The 17,365-nt window shown below is 51.1% G+C and overlaps 1 protein-coding gene across 1 annotated transcript in view; it reads right to left on the bottom strand.

The window, feature by feature from the left end:
• TMEM132B (transmembrane protein 132B) overlaps nt 1–14,970 on the bottom strand; it is a 258,420-nt gene extending 243,450 nt beyond the window's left edge. Inside the window, exon 1 of the mRNA XM_040611338.1 lies at nt 14,638–14,970. Coding sequence (XP_040467272.1) covers nt 14,638–14,722 — 85 coding nt within the window. The 5' untranslated portion in view covers nt 14,723–14,970. The remainder of the gene's footprint in view (nt 1–14,637) is intronic.
• Nucleotides 14,971–17,365: the final 2,395 nt, after the last annotated feature.

The raw sequence follows: 17,365 nt of genomic DNA, 5'->3' as shown, positions 1-17,365 counted from the left end.
CCAACAAAAAAGATTAAATCATCTATTTAAAGGGTAAGTGTTATGGATTTTTTTTTTAAGGGCCATGAGAAATTATTTTTGAGCACAGAGATCTTAACCATTCATTTATCCTGAGAATAAATGTGGGAGAAGGGAAAAGGATTTCTTTTTCATTATTTGTCACACTGCCAGTACTGAAACAGTGTCTGAGGACTGCCAGAAGATCCCCTTTGATCCAAGTAAGTATTATTCTCATAAACATTTCAGATCTACAGGGAGAAAACAAAAAACCCCAGTCAAACCTTTCCACCATGATTCTATAGATAAATATATAGAAAAAAAAAAAGAAATCATCTTCCTATACATACAAAAATACATAAACAAAATAAATCCTTTTCCTCTACATACAAGACTTTGCCATTCAAGGTACACACAAAAGCTTGTTTAAAAAGATGCTGTCGGAGGGATCCAGAACTGGACTGGAAAAAGCCAAGCCTGAAGATTAACATCATCAGCCCAACATATCACTCACAGTGAATTAGAGACATTAAAAAAACAAAACAAAACAAACCCACCCACCTACCCACTCCCTAAAAAAAATATAAAAAGATTCTACATCAGGAACCAATTTACTTTTGCTGCTCCACAGAGCAATCGTGCCCCAGGACCTGCAGCTAAATGGCTGGAGCTCACATAGCTGGAACAGCAAAGGAAGCAGCAGCGAACTTTAATGGCTTATGAAATTCAATTGAAATTGATGGTTGGAAAAGTGAAACATTTAACACCCTACCAATTTAATGTCAGCACACTCATGTGCACGTACACACAGACATGGACCAAAAAAGGTGGGAGCTCATTTTCCACTTGCTTATGTGTCCATGACCCCACAGCACTCTAGGGAAGGAGACCGCACCCTCATACAGTAACTTAAACAATATATAAATATTTTAACACCTTCAGACCTTTTTCCACTGGAACCTTTAATATAAAATCCATCTTTTGTGAAAATGGCAATGCATTATTACAACCTGCCCCGTTCACTTTTCTGAAAGATTAGAAGCCACGTTCTGCATTTCATCAGTTCAGCTGGAGCAGGAACTCATAAACCATCCCTGCTATTTGAGAAGACTTTGAATACACTGTTTGCAGCTGATATACTTTTCCAACACGGATCTCTTTTGTTATGAAGCCTGTCTCTGATGAACAATAGAAAAATATTGTTGACAGGGGTGTACTTTTCCATCAATTCAAAAATATCATTTTGCAGAATATTTTCACAGCTCAGCAGAAGGTGGAAAGAAAGACAATATCAAGACTACATAAGAAAGGAAAAAAATCATTATAATTAGCTTATAGTAGTTTTCTTGTTGGTTTTGGCTTGCTTAAATGAGGTTCTTTACTAGTTAGAGCCCCAATCTGACTTACAAAGCCTTCAAGCAAAATTCATGTTAATCAAAGTTTAACCTAGGTAGAACATTCAGAATTCGGCCAAAACACTTTAACAACGATGCTTATATTCACAAAGCAACAGCAAGAACTGCCAGTAATCCTAACATTATCACTTTTAAGTGCTCCCAGGTGCACGGTCAGTCAGATGCTTTGGGATCCATCACCCCGACTCAGATGCAAGGAAGGAACCGACATATCCTGGCACGCGTCACCCTATTATTTATTGAGCAACTTGAGGCACACGGACACTGCTGGCTTCCAGAAGGACCAAACCACTGCAAACCACCGCTCTGGAGTATCTATGACGCCACTACCATCGGGAGCAGGTGGGGGATATGTTCATGCGGGCACTTCACACAACCACTGCTGTAATTGAGCTCACTCCCGTGTGCTGCACCAGTTGATTCATGGGTAGGCTTTGATGTGCAAATTAATCATTATAACTTTTAATTGAGCTAATGTAAGCATCATATGTTGCTAATTACACAATGCAGGAGAAAAAAAATATTGCAAATGAATTTAACTGCTTAATCTAATCAGGATGGCAAGTTGTGTTTTAATTACAAATTGTTGTGTAGCAGCAAAGCATCTGCTGCAATTCAATGACTCCAGTCCCAAAGCAAAGCCCTGCTGCGTCTCGCTCACATGCTCAGCGTCCAGCTCTGCTCACTGTGGCCCCAGCCGCCCCCCAGTGCCGCAGCCTTTGCTGGGGATAGTGGGTGTATTCCTCCAGGGGTAGTGGGGACACACCACCTGCACCTGGCTTGCAGAAATGCCCACCCTGAACACCTCTCCCCTGGCAGCCTCTTGCAACAAGGGCTTCTTATGTACACCTTCAAGCCTGCCATGTTCGAACCCCACCATTTGTAACCCCTCTTTTAATCTGAATGACTGTTTCAACATGTGGAGGCAGAAATCTCTACAATCTTCCTCCAACTCAATGCCTGTCAATTCACATAAGCAAGAATCAAGCAGCGCCTTTTCAGCCTGTTCCCTCTATCTCCTTACAGTTAAGGGGACAGGAAAAATAGGAAATGCATGAAAAAATAAAATGAGATTACAAAAACAAAACAAACAAAAAAACCCAACAAACACAAAACAAACCAAAAAACTAACCAGCAAACCACTCCTGGACTTGGTTATCTGAGGTAGTGCCTGGAGCAAGTTTTTACAACCAAATTAAAATCCCTGAATATTGTGGGCTTTAATGGAGACACTGATATAGCCAAGCAGCTACAGCATGGCATAATGCATCACCTTGAGAATGTATTACTGTGAGATATGTGATGATGACAGTGTTCATCGTCCGACTGTACCTGCGGCAAAGAAAAACATTCACTTGCCGATAACTCTGCTGGTAATTAACTAGAGAGTTTCAGGGAGAAAAGAATACCTCCCAAATGTTATGCGAGATACACGGTATCTAAAAAGCAAAGGCAATCTATTTTTTCTTATAATATTTTTTAATTTGATACAGCTTCTACTTGTCAAAAGGAGAGGAAAAAAAGCCTCACAGACTCTGAGCACATTAATGTGCTTTAGATTTTGCCAGTTACCCACATTACAGCAAAAACCTGCCGTATTTTTGTTGTTTTTTTTTTAAACACCAGGGGGCTGATTACTGTGAAATGATCTTAGGTTTCTCCCACTAAGTGGACAGATGGATTGCTACTTTTGCAACTTCTTTTTTGCAGCATTGAATTTGGTTGCTGGCAGGAGTCTCCATTTCAGCACTCCCCAGCATCATTTCTCTCCTGTACTTGCCATCTCGCCTCCAGCCCGAGGCTGGGGTACAGAAGAGGTTCTTTGCATGGCACAGGGATGCGCACACACCCCTGAGACAAAGGCTGCACTTCACCCAGTCGGCATCACCCGAGCCCTGGACCTCTGCCGTGCCCGCTGGGGGAGAGGGAGTGGCACAGGCACACCAGGGGAGAAATGCCACCAGTGCTAGCCAGACCAAAAATCTCTCTCCCCAGCATCCCAGCAACACATTGGAATTTATAGGGTTCTGCAAGGTGACAAGGAAACAAAAAGCACTGCTAGACAAAACCCATCTCCTTAACTATTTTTTAAGAGAGAACTTTTACAAAGTGAAAACTGAAACACTTGTTGGCAAGTGTCATCCCTGCTACCCTGACAAACACAGCGAGCCCACTCACATTCTAAGCCACTCACAAACGGTCATGAACATTTTGGGTCTTTGACCAGCAGCTGTTGTGTTTGCAACCCATCGTCCTCAGAGGCAAAACACAGTTGGTCGGGAGAAGAACTTGGAAGAAACTCCCCAGCGTGCAGGGAAGGGAACTGCTCATTCAGAAGGTGCCTTCTAGGAACCGATCCCCTGAGGGGACACAGCCCCACGTGCCTGCTGTTGGGCATCCTCCCGCTGCAGCCCAGGGACTGCAGTCCCTTTAAGACAAGAACGAGGGACAGAAGAAGGAAACACTCAGTTTGACCCGAGGAAGTAAAAAAAAAAAAAAAAAAAAACCATGAAAAGCAAACTCCCAGGAATGACTAAGCACAGAGCCAGGCGCTGGGCTGGCTAAGGCAGCCACAGACGCATCCCCAGATGCACAGCACCTCCGAAGGTATGCCGTACAGAAAAGCCATTGCCTGGGGGGGGAAACAAACCCAAACCTAAAATTAAGGGCCCGATTCTTTAGCAAGCCACATGGACTGCCCGTGAGTGCTGTTTATAAGCATCCCCACCTGCCCGTAACTCCAGCTGATGCACAGATAGCAGTATAGGGGTCTATAGTTGTTTATCTAAAGATACTGTCAACCCATCACTTGTCTGCTCTCAGACAAACCTTTCACGATAGCCACTTACTTTAACCCTGAAGTATCTGCCTCTGCTCATCTTCAGGAAGAAGCAGCATAGCAGAGAAAGAAGCACGCAATTCCCTGTGATCTGAAAGCTCACTTTCTAAATCAAATCAATTTTTCTAACGTAATTTGCCTAATCTAAATCACTGACCCATGCATTTTCTCACAATCCTTTGACAAGGGCTGCACCAACTGAAGCAAAGCTAAAACACTTCAGCCAGACCAATTCATAGAAGTCTTTAGAGGAATTCTTTCATCGCTGTAATTAATTCTTTAAGTACCACAGTGGGATGCTCTGAATTCAAACCCAGTCCAAGGAGTAATGATTACACTAATGGGAGAAGCTGTGCAGTAAATAAATGCAAGCGCCCTGCTGAAAGGGATTGTTTTCAATAGGAGACTGCCATTCGGAGAGATAACAGTGTTTTGGAGATAGTAACTCAGATGATAAAGTCCCACAGACTGGAGTCTGATATGGCAGTTCCCAGACCCCACACACCTAACCAGGCTGAGCGTTTTGACAGATACCTGTTAGAGCTGGGGCAGATCCTTCTCTCAGCCTATTGCTCACGATGGCCATGATCCCACCACGATCACTGCCTCAGACACAAGCCCACACAGCCAGCTGAAACGGCAGCGATACGGCGTGGATTCAGCCAGGCCAGCTGCACACCCACTCCTCACCGAACCTTCAGCTGGGGCTGAGCATCGGCCACGCACCGGGAGCAGCCCGGAGAGCTGCAATTTATCAGCAGCTTTTTATGAGCATTACACCACAGGCACACTGAGGGGTTTTTGGCCACAGCAAAAGTGAGTTGTAGTGTCAGATGGGGCTCAGTGCTGTGGCAGCGCTCACAGCCTTGCAGGGACCCTGCATCTCACAGGCAAAGCCCTCGCATGGGGCATTCAGCCAGGGGACATGGGGAGTCCAGCTGCTGATACACACTGGAGACCTGGCCTTAGTGGCACTGCCAGGCACAGGAGGGTTAGTGGGGACTGCCATGCAGCATGTGAGAAGGTGTGGGGACAGGGCCTAGGGGACTTTGGGAAACCATCGAAAAGTTTGCTGGTTTGGTGTAAGAACCAAAGCAACGGCTTCTCTTTGACTTTCCCTTTTTGTTAATTGGCTAAATGCAATAAAGCCTTCTAATGCATTTAATGTGTCGGGCTGCAATACGATTAGAGAAAAGAAGGAAGCTATTTTAACTCTGGATGGGCACGATGCTGCGCTAAGACATAGCAGAAGCTGCACCCAGGAGGTGATACTTGTCAAAGCCCTGCATCCCCCGGGCTTACAGCAGACATTGGCAATCTCATTACGACACTAATAGTGTAAATATGGAGGGGTGCAATAAGGTGTGCAACATGGACATTTGGGTTTTAAAAGGGCACATCTGAAAAATGGCTCCTCAGTGCAGTCCCTGAAAAGATGTCCCAAATCCCCATGGGCTGCCCAGCTCCATCACACCAGGGAGGTGATGGGGTGGGCACCATGGGCTGGACTCTGCTCTGTAGGACAGAGTCTACAGAGTCTTTGATTTTAGCAATAAAGAATGGTAACTCCACCTCTTCATTTCTGCTTAAGACTTCTCCCAACAGTTTTAACGGGCTGGTACAAATCACACTCAGCAAAAGAAAGAAGTGTGAATTCAGCCCTTCCCTAGTAGCTCACGGCACCCAGCTCTGGGGCAGCCTCAGAGAGCCCAAACAGCCACCCACATGCCTATGCAGCACCCAGGATGGGGCTTGGAGATGCCAAGCAGCTCAGCCCCCAAAACAAGCTAGGGCCAAGACACGGAGGAGAACATGGTGCCTAAGCAGCACTTAGCGCACCAGGGCCAACGGGCTGGCCACGCCACCTCAAGCAGCCTCCCATCCAAGGTGAGCCTCACCCCTCAAAGAGCAACAGTGAAAAAGACAATTAAAAAAAATCAGCTGTCTTCAAAAAATAACCCCAGAGCCCAGCTTCACCCACCACCTCTGATCTCCCTGCAAGTGGGTCTCTAGCCATGAGACTGCTGCCCTGGGGCCCCTCATGGAGATTATGGGAGAGCATGGACCACATCTTCGATGGTGCCTGCTCTCTTCTCTAAAGCCCGTTGAGATTTACAGATGGAAGAATGATGAATGATTAATATTTGAAAAAGAAAAAAAAATGTGTCAACCGCAATAGAACTCATGCTATCTTCTGTTTTTCTCTTGCTTGTTTCTCTTTAATGAAGTTGAGCTTTATTTGCACCAGTACTCATGCTAATAACTTTCAGTGGGCTACTCCTAAGCAAAAGACAGGAAATGAGTAACTGAGCTGTGTTTTTTTTTAAAAAGGAGAAAACCTTTGTATATTAATTCTCACAGCTGTCAGAGATGAGGATTTAATAATGTTAGTAACTAAGCTACTCCATTATTTCCAAACACCTTGGAGGAGAATGTCTTAGTGGGAGATGAATTAGATAGTGTGACTGTAACTGCCTTCTAAGTATTTTCAGAGAATAATCTATGGCTCATCATCACATGCACTTCAAGTTCTTGCCCTTTATTCTCCAGATAACCTCCAACTGTAGATGTATTTACATGCCAGGATCAGCTCCCTCTTTTGAGCGTTTCCCACGCACCGTTTAACCATTCATCCCCGGGTTGCAGATTTGCCTGGGTTTGGGTTTGGACAGGTGATAAGCATGGAAAGTTGTGGATTCCGGTCATCCAATAAACAATGGAATGAAGCAGAGAAGAACAAATGTAGGCGGAATACGGGAGAGGTCTAATAGGCTGTGAAATGCTCTGCCAAGGGAAGTGGCAGAAGTCCTGCTGCCTGCATCCCTGAGAACCAGCCACGCTTAGGAACAGACTGTACCGAACAACTGTTGGAGATGGGAAAGACAGCTTATTCGCAACTTCTCCGGCTTCAATTCCCGTGATTTGGGGATGGCTGAGGCACATTGGCCTTCAAGTTTGCCCTGAAAGAGCTTCGCTGCTTCCAGAAAGCTTTCACCACCTCTCCAGATGCCTCTGTCGCCATATTTTAAAAGCCTGTTTCATTGCATGGGTCTGTGCTGCGTGCTTTTTGCACTCAACAAAAGATCACCGGACTTTCTATGTTTATCAGTCCTCCACCCCTGGCTCTCTAGGGGCCTTTCAAACTCACCAGTGACATTTCAGGCTGCCATAGCCTTGCAGTGTCAGGCACAGAGGCACCGAGAGCTGATGGCTGTTGTCTCTTGCCACACCAGGTGCTCGCACCAACCAGGGACCACGCACGCATCCAGGCTGGCTCCTTCCAAAACTCATCTTGGGCTTGCTTCTTTTTCCATCAAAAATCTGGGTACCAAAGACAGTCAGCAGCTACTGACTATTTGCTGAGTTTCTAATTACTGCTCGTTGCATAGAAACCTGCTCCATCTGCTCAAGGGTTCCCTTTTAAGGTGCACGGACTCCATCTTTTTTTGGTGTGATTTCCATCATTTTTTTGAAGCTGCAGCATAAATGTTTGTTTCAAGAGCTGCAGCATCCATTAAGCAGCCCTTCCTCCCAGCGTGGCCAAGGTCTCGCTGCTAAGCAAAAGCTGTGGCTAATTGACAACAGCTCCTAAACTGAGATATAAAATAGTTGTGTCTGTCACTCATGCAAACAGCTGGCTTCAGCAGCCCAACTGCTAAATAATGTAAAACGGTTCATTTTTCTGACTCGGGGAAGATCCTTCATGAAAGGAATGAAAGTCTCCAGTGCTACAGAGCCATGCCCTGATCATTCCTGCATCTTAAAAATCTAACATTGCCCATAAAATTCATAAGTAACATAAACCCTGTTTCTTCCACTAGTCTCCCAGTCAGAAAAAATGGATTTAAATCACCTGCTGGCAGGTTTATTACAGGGCCCACAAGCAGATAAGGTCCTGTGCACAAGCCCTCTGCACTTCACGGGAAATAAATCTCTGCTTTGCCATCTGTTTTTGAAATGTTCCCGTACAGGCAAAACAAAAAAAACCCCAAAGATATCTGCACCTCTAATTTAATCTTCTGAAGGATTTTATTTCTTGGGTAATGAGGATGACATTTCCCCCCTCTCTAGCAGAAACGCTTTTCCTCTCCAGACTCCCCCCACAGGGCTCCCCACCCCCATGACCAAACTCTCCCAGCGCTGGGAGCGCAGGGCACGCGTTACCTCTGTGCAGGTAAATGGGTTGGGGTGGGAACAGCTGCTTGGGCAGATGCACCATCTCCCACACCACCCCAGGGGATGCTCCCAGTAGGAAACCCACCTTTGGAGCTTCCCGAGACCCTTCACTTGGCCAGAATAAGGAGTTTGGTCCCTGCTTCTCCATTTAGCCCCAGTTTGAATCGCATCAGTGGGGTTTTTCCAGCATTTCTTTGCATCCAGGGCAGCTTTGTGGCACTACCACTGATGTCAAGCTAGAGCTGCCTAACATGGGTGGGTTTACACCACCCCCTCCCTATAACCATACCTCTGCTCCCTGCACAGTCCTTAACCCTTGGGCAGCACAACACCCGGGGACAGGAGGACATGGCCATGCAACAGCAGTGCCCTGAGCACCCTCTCCCCAAGACTTAGCACCTTTGACAATGGAAGCACACCCTTCTGCCATTGCAGGTCTCCTCCTCCACCACGGACGAAGTGATGGGGCAGAGCAGCTCCCGAGGGCCGGCTGGTGCAGGCACAGTGAGGTGAGCAGAGCAGGTTTACACACAGTTTCGAACAAGTCTACTCGGCAGACAGCAGCCTAATAGAAACCCCTCTGCTCCTGCCTATCCCTTACTCCCCCAAGGCACCCCTTTGCTTCACCCCTGATTACCACCATCACAAAAAAAAATCAGAAAATACAGAGTTAAAATCAAATGCTACACCTCATTTTTTCTCTCCTTGCCTGAAGTTTCAAGAGACAAGATAGGACGTAATCGCCACTTTTAAAATCATCTCCTATGACAGGCAAATTGATCGAGTAGGGAGGTTGGGCTGCTTTTGAACTTGAACAAACTGATTTTCCATGAAAGATGGTGTTTACATTGCCTCTCAATAGCCTGCTGAAATATGCACACCTCTTGCCATTTCATCACCAAAATTTGGGAAGAAAGAGCATTTTGGGGAGGGGGGGAGGAGGAAAAAAGAAAGTGCACTCGAATCTGGAGCGCATCATAAATTCATGAAGCTTTCTCAATGCTGTCAGAAACAAACATGTTTATGTAAACAAAGAAAAGCTGAAAATGAGCTACAAGAGAATTTTTTGATAGCATGGAAGAAACATTGATATTTACATTGCACCTGAGACTCAAGTCCACTGTGCAAGGCACTGTGCAAACAGTGAACTTCTTCCATGCTGAATTTACCCACTGCAGACACTCCAAGCAGCACTTGCACTGCTTCCCATTGCAGCACCCTGCGTCATGGAGGGGGATGGAAATACCCAGGGAAAGCTGGATCCAAGCAATCCCTGTCCACCCCTGTAAGTGATCTCAGAGGACCTCTTTGCTTGTGATTTCTGCCTGCCCATCCTCATGTGGGAACGGCTCCTCTGAAATGCCAGCTGGGAAACTCCCAGCAGCATGAAATCGAACCATCTTCCACAACATCTAGAGCACCACATGGTACCTCACACTCCCCAGCCTCCGTGGCACTTAATGCGAGATGTGACAGCCATAGTCGGGAAAGCGTCTCTGTCACTGCCATGTGCCAGCACATCAGCTGAGCCACTGACAGCGGTAAGTGCTAACGCTATGCCAACAAATCAAGTCACCACTTGTCATTAACAAACATTAGTTGTATTTAGGCAGGGGGAGAAGGGGAAATCGAGTTCAGTTGATTTAATTTGTTGAGCTGACAGTATTTATTTCAGTGGGATGGCTGCTCATTCAGTGGGATGCTTATCAAGGCCAGAAAATTTCAGTTTCATTTGCTTTCCACAGGACATAGGAGATTGCCACCTCCCCGCTGCTCCCCAGTCACACCTCCGAGACAGGACTGGTTTGCAGCCACCTGTGTGAGAGGGACCCATTGCTCGGTGAAGCCACCTCTCCATCACGGCAAAACTCATGCTTTTGTTTTGTGGATTCATGTCCTCAGCCACTGAGGCCAGGAGTTGCAGCACCACAAGCTGTAGTCACCCAAGGCTATGAGCAGCAATGCCCTTTGCTTCCCCCACCATCCCCCAAAGGGACCCTCCCGGGACAGCAGCCTGGCTTCACAGCATGTTTCTGAGGAGCTACAAGGAAGGGCAGGCGGGCTCGGACTCCGCGTAAGGGTCACCAGGGTAGGAAATCTTCATCCCATCAGCACCAATGGGCAAAACCCTGTGTAGCCCAAATCACTGCCATGCTCCATGGTGCACAAACTCTGCTCTCCAGGTTCTCTGAAGCAAGGGAATCCTTGCCCAGAGATGCTGTGCACGCCAGACATCAGCCTGGGCTCAAAGAGTGACCAAACCCTGATGGCAAACCTATCACAGCAACTAAGTAAGTGGATGCCATCTCTGGCTCAAGAATGCATCCTTGATCCAAAAATCCTTCCCGAGACACAAACCACATCCCAGTCTCGGCAGCCCTCTGCTCTGACCTCCTACAGCTGCTCCTGGGCTCACACCTTCCTCACCATGCTAAGCTGCTTTAAACACAGAGATAGTAGGGCTTGGAGTGCCTATCATTCCCCATAATAAAATACAGCAAATTGATTGTACCTTATTTATTTTTTTTAATGTAACTATTTTGGCATTCAAACCTCAGGAGACTCTATTGATCGGCCAGAGTCAGGTGTCAGTGAATGGAGCTCTGCGACCAAGCCTGACAAATTGAAGAAACTAATCAAAACCCGAAAACAGTGAGTGATGTGGACTTCCCCGTTCCAAATATACAAAGGAGGCTGCAGCAGCCGTGACAGGAGATGCTGAAGTGAAAAACGCTGTGCAGGGTAAGTCACACAGTTGCCTCCTGCATTCCCAGAGAGCCCAATGCCGATCGCAGCAGCAACGCATAAATCCAGAGCAGCTCCACTGACTTCAGAAGAGCTGCTCTAGATTTACACTGATGGGAAGTAAAATCAGAGTATCTGAAATATATTGCTCTAATGTACGCTGGAGCAAGAGGCAGTATAATAATTTCAGACTCCTCCCCCCACCCCACTATACCCCAAATCACATCAGTTTGGATGGTCATTGCATAAAATGTCGAGATCTGCACTAACATGGGGAAAATAACCTACATTTCAACAGTTTTTGTGATCACACTCTGCAAATCTATTGTATAGTGGATAATACAGGTCTTTCATTTTTGTTCCTGAAGAGCCTCTGCATAAAAAGTGCTTCCATATTATGTACAGAGATACAGGGACCCGTAATAAAATAAGCATAATGTCTCTCCACCCACACCTCCCTGGAGTCTAAAAGCAATTCACAGGTCCTTCCTCACACAGGGATCATGACAGCCGAGTACATCTCAGGGGCTGAAGCAGTCTGCTTGTTCCATGCACTCTGCATGCCCCGTCCCCACGCTGTCGGGCCCCCTGCCACCAGCAGCCAGCCCCCCATCCCCACACCAGCCATGGGGCGTGCAGCACTGCCCGTGCACGGGTCGGGGCAGCGAGCTGTGAGACGGCACCAGGCAGGAAAACAAAACAGCCAAGGAGTTCATCCAGGTCATTCACAGGGTACCTGTCCGTAGAACCTGGGAGACAGCTCCAGTGCCGCCAGCGAGGAAGGCAGCCAAAACCCCTGCCTAGATGCCAGCAACAAACGGGGGCCTGCTGCCAGTGAGAGACATCCTTGAGCTCGGCGTGAGCGGCCTTTGGCTGCCAAACATACACGCACACCCTCTGCTCGCAGCCACACGCATGCCAGCAGCCGGGCCGCCAGGGACCCAGGGACAGCAGAGTGATCTCTTAATTGGACCTTCACAAAGCTGTTGAGGGGACCTGCCTGCCAGGCGAGCAAATGCCACCCGCTCTGAAGAGGCTGGAGGAACTCAGGGGACGCAGCTTGCCCAGAGCCGCCCCGGCGGGGGGAACGGGGGTACAGGCGAGTACATAGGGAAACGTGGCAAGTGCCCAGCATGGCCGTCTGCGTGCGCGGGGAGATTTGCGGAGCTGGCAGCACCGCGGCATGACTCATGCAGGTGTCTCTCCTGTCTGCAACAACCCCCACCAAGATGTGGTTTGTTAGCCCCTGTAATCCAGAACAGAAAGACGACTGGTAGCACAGCCAGCCGCAGGAAGGTCAGCACAGCCCCGGAGGGAGGCGTTCCGGGCACCACCGCCACTTGGGAGAGCTTTCCCCAGATCCCAAACCACCTCTCCGTGCGCAGACATCGCTGCCATCCACACCAGGGGTGGGACAGGGCAGGGGCAGCACTCTGCCATGGAAGCAAAGGGATGCTCCTGCCTGGGGAGGAGAAGGAGGCACGAGCTGGGGACGGATTCTTTATTCACAGCTCGAGCTGGAAGCGCACTGTGAGTTTCTATCACACGCGTCATGCGGGGAGGCATTCCGAGCGCAGGGGAGAGGGATGGGTACGGCGGTAGGTTTGCAGCCACAAACTGTTTCAAAGTAGGTTTCCATATGTTTAAGCACTCAGAGCACTGGAAGAATTACACCCACATCCCAATCTCACCATGGTAGCTACCCACACAGGAGGAGTTGGGAGGGGGGAATATCAGAGAAAAGATTATCATTAATGTGTCAAAGCAATAAAAAAAACCCACCAGGAAACCTGCTCCTTTGCTGCTCTTAATGCATTCCTCAAAGAAAAGGGGAGCTCCACGGGGTACAGGGCGCTGTACAGAAAGCTATCACTCTGCCGGGGCACTGCTGACCCACAGGCAGCTCATGCCCCACTTCCCATGCTTGGAGCCCCATAACCCGCACCCTGCTTTCTGTGCCCTGCACCCCAGCCCCCATGTCCTGCTCAAGCGGATTTCCAGGTGCTCCAGTGGCTGCACACACCCCCAGGGGAAGGAGGGAGCTGGAGGGCAGGGGCAAGCAGCACTTTTTAGGGTGAGCAGAGTGAGGACCCCCTTCTGCCCATCACGCGTGTGTGATCCCAAGGCTGATGCCTCCTTCCTAGCAAATTGTTCCTACTGTCCCTGTGGGCACCTTTCCTGAAACACTTCCCTACCACAATGCCTTCCCTGTGCCCTCCCCAGGAGTGACAGCTGCTGCTGTTACACCTCCCACGGATGACTCCTTTTTTCACCTGAAATCCTCGCATTTAGGCATATTCCTACAGCCCCGGTGAAGTTTCCCCAGCAGCCCAAGCTCTGCGCTACAGCCGAACGTGAGCATCGTCCTGAGCAGCAGTAAAGGCGAACGAATCGCTGAGCAACTTCAGCACCAATGCACCTTAATTAATTTGCTTTTAACAACCCCTATTTATTAAGAACAACATCTGCCAGGGAGCTCGCACGAGCAAGCGGAGGAAAACGTGCCAGGAGAGAAGTGAAGTCCTGTGACAGACTTTCCCAGCCCGGGGCTGAGCCTTTCCCCGGCAAAACCCGCACCCGGGGCCCAGGAGGTTCTGAGTTCACCTGGACGGGGCGGGGATAGATAAATAAAAGGAAAAAAAATAAAAAGAAAAGAAAAAATAAAAAGAAAAGGAAAAAGGAAAAGGAAAAAATAAAAGGGAAAGGCGAGAGATGCTCCACGCCGCGCTCCGCCAAGCCACAGGCTGTGCCTCCCGGCTGGCCGCTGTTAGGAAATGCCACCTCAGCGGACCGGAGGGCCTGATCCTGCTCCCCCCCCAGCCCCGGACCCCTCCGCCTTACAATTAAGCGCAGGAAAGGCGGCCCCAGTTAATGTTGTACTGAAGGGATTTAACTCCTGTGCATCCCGTCCAAGGAGAGACAGGGGCAGCGGGCGGGGGAGCTGGGGTCGGGAGCCCCCTGTGCAGTCCCAAGCCCCGCGACACCCCCCCCCCCCCGCCCCCCCGCGCCCCGGGAAGCCCAAACTTTTCCTTTTTCCCCCCAGCCCGGCACCGACCTGCCGGCAGCGGCCGAAGCCGCGGGGGCAGCCCTGGCGACACGCGTTTTGAGGGGGCGATGGGGGACGACGACACACAGACACGAGGAGGCGACTGGTGGCCGCAGCGGGGGGGCTGCACGGAGGGGATGGATGGGGACAACTTTGTGCACCCAAGCGGCGGGGATCGGGGATCGGGGCCCTGCGCGCGTCCCACCCGCGGGCGTGGGGCTGGGGGCGCGGGGGGGGGGGACGGACCCACCGCCCTCCGCGGCGTGCGGGAGGGCTGGGAAAGGGCAAGCAGCTATAAATAAAACCGGAGGGGGGGGTAAAATAATTAATAAATAAAAGGAGTTGGAAAAAGGGAAAAAAAACCCACAAAAAACTCGAGGCGGCCGCGGGGTGGGGGTCGCGGCGGCCGCGGGGGTTACCTCGGCACAGCAGCAGCAGCGGCGCCAGGAGCAGCGCGGGGCCCCGGGAGCGCATCCTCTTTGTTCCATGCCCGGGAGTAGTCATGGTGCTGATTTATTTGGCGAGGGGCGGCTTACCGGGGCGGGGGGGCTGGGGGTGTCGCGGCGGAGCCGGTAACCACTCCCCCCGCGCCTGCCCGCTCCCCGCCGCTGCGCCGCTCCGTCCGCCCGCCCGGCCGGCGGGGCCCGGCACCCCGCGGGGGGGGTGGGGGGGGTCCCCGCTCCCCCCGGCCCCGCGCTCACGGCCGCTCCCACCGCATCGCCGCTGGGGGGACACGGGCGCCGCCCCCGCCCGCCGCGGCAGCAGCAGCGGCTCCCCCGGGGCAGGCAGGCGCTGTGCCGGGGCTGCGGCGGCGCGGCCGGAGGGGCCGGGGCTGGGCCGGGCCGGGGCGACGGGGCCGGGCTCACCTGGGGTGGCGGGGAGGGGAGGGAGGGGGCGGTGGGGCCGCGCCGCGGGTGCCCCTCTGCGGCCGGGGCTGGGGGGGGCCGCACCGCCCGGACACGGGGCTGGGGGGGGCGGGTCGGAGGAGCCCCCCGGTGCCCGTCCCTGCGCGGCGGCCCGCAGAAGTTTCCCAGGCGGGGGGGCTGCGGCGCTCCGGGGCCGCGCCGCCCCCCCCCCCCCCCCCCCCCCCCCCCCGAGCGGGCTGCGGGGCGCGGGGGTCCCCGGGCGGCCGCGCAGCGCCGGGAAGAGCGCGGCTCCCCCCTCGTGGCCGCTGTTGTCACTGCGCGGGGCTGCGCACAGGAGGTCGCGTCGCGCACCCAGAGGTGCGCAGGGCGGGAGGCAAAGTGCCGAGGGGGGCCACCCCAGAGGCGTGCGGGGGGGGCGCGGCGCTGCTCGATGGGGTGCGGGGGCAGCCGGGAGGTGCGCGGCGGGGGGCAGGGGTGCGCAGGGCTGCGCGTTGCACGGCCGCGGCCCGGCAGCGGCGCAGGGAGTTGCTTGCCCGCAGCCCCGGTGGATTTTGCCTTCAGAGGCGCTTCGCTGGCAAAGCCAAGTCCTGCCCGTCTTCGCTAGACCCTTGGATCCCAAAATAACCCGCTCCTGGAGCCGGCGTTTCACTGAAATAAACTGAGCCCTTTCAGAACTGGGTGTTGTTATCGTGATCGCCATAAAAACCGCGAGGTAGGAAAAGAAAAGGAGAGGAAAAACTAAAAAAAACATCCCCTTGGGTGCTTCACAGTTTTGCAAACATGTCTCTGAGTTTGCTTTTTCTTTTTTTTTCCCCTCCCTGCATAAACAAGCTTTTATGTAGTACTTGCTGTAATCTTGTTTGCCTCCATAACCACTCCTATGAATGTCATAAAAAATTTAAGTCTAATATTTTACCACTCCACACAAACAGAAACGTGAATAAACGCTCACGTCCCGTGTCGGGAGCTAGTCGGCAGCATGGGAGTCACGCAGGCAGGAATCAAACTCGGGCTGGAGGAGCTGGGGCCGCACAGGGGAGGGGGGAAAGTACCAAGAGACCGCAAAGCTTTGGTTTCATCAAAGAATGTAAAACTAATAAATAAAAAAGCTGCGGTAATGAAGATCACTTTGCTGTCTGCGCTTGGTACTTGATGTAATCAAATGCAACTGGAATGTTTAGCTGCAAGTGGCACCTTGGTGGTCCGAAATAAGTTAATTAGTTACTTTATGGACACCCCGGTTTCGTTCCCAGGGAGTGCAGGGGGAGTACTTGCCTCGCTGTGGGTGCACACGCTGCGCCCACCGCTGGTGGGTTGCTGCGGGGCTGGTGGCCCTGGGAAAGGGGTGGGTGACTGGGTGGGGAAAGGGGTGGGTGACTGGGTGGGCAAAGGGTTGGGCAAAGGGCACCCCGAGGGTGCGCACAGGAGGTTGCGAAGAGCATGCCAAATCCACGCCCTGTGGGCTTTGCCCTGTGGCTGGGTTGCATCCCCTGGGGTCAGGGTGAGGGTTACAGGGGCCCAGAGCACGCATCCCTGTGAGACACCCCTCTTTTGCAGCTCCAAATCAGAGGCAGCCCCCAGCTGGAGTACGCTGGACTGGTGCCTTCTCTGGTCCCCCTCGTCTTGCCAGTGAGTCCTGCACACAGCCGAGGGTCCCTCACCCTCACGGCAGCATTGGAAAGGGGTTCGACTTTATTCCAGCATTGCTACATGGTTTTAAGTGTGATTTAATAACCAACACGTGAAAGAAAATCCAAAGTGAGAAATTTTGCTGACTGAAAAAGTGCTGACAAGGAACTGATCCTGCTCACAGGGGTCCAGGGGCACTGGCTGAGAGCTGCCCAAGCCCCGATCCCGGTAGCTGCGTGTAGCACTAGACTGGGTAACACCTTCCCTAACTTCTGCTTAAGGTGAAGAGTAAAGCTGTACTGATTCATTGTGTGCTTCTCACAGCCAAATAAAGGAGTAAGGCCTCCCTGCTCTACAAAACGCTTTAATGCTTTTATGGTCTTTTAATGAGGGCTCGTATCAGTCAGGTAAAAGTGAAGTGGAACCAAGGATTAGGTGATGTCTGCAGATGGTATGGGGGTTGCTCTGGCATTGCCCCCTCCTTCATCTTGCAGGTTGGCTCATTTGTGTTGGGAGAGAGCAGAAGGGGATTTTTGGGGAGTACAAGAAGCGTAAGGAAGAATTGTGGATGAATCAACAAAATAAACAGAGCTGATGAAGCGCAGCTTCCTCGTCAAAGCACCAGGACAATAAATGCTCATTGACTGAGTCG

Source organism: Falco naumanni, chromosome 1, assembly GCF_017639655.2.
Source record: "Falco naumanni isolate bFalNau1 chromosome 1, bFalNau1.pat, whole genome shotgun sequence".
Taxonomy (NCBI): Eukaryota; Metazoa; Chordata; class Aves; order Falconiformes; family Falconidae; genus Falco; species Falco naumanni.
The sequence above is the reverse complement of the archived record's forward strand: the minus strand, read 5'-3'. Positions and strand labels throughout refer to the sequence as shown.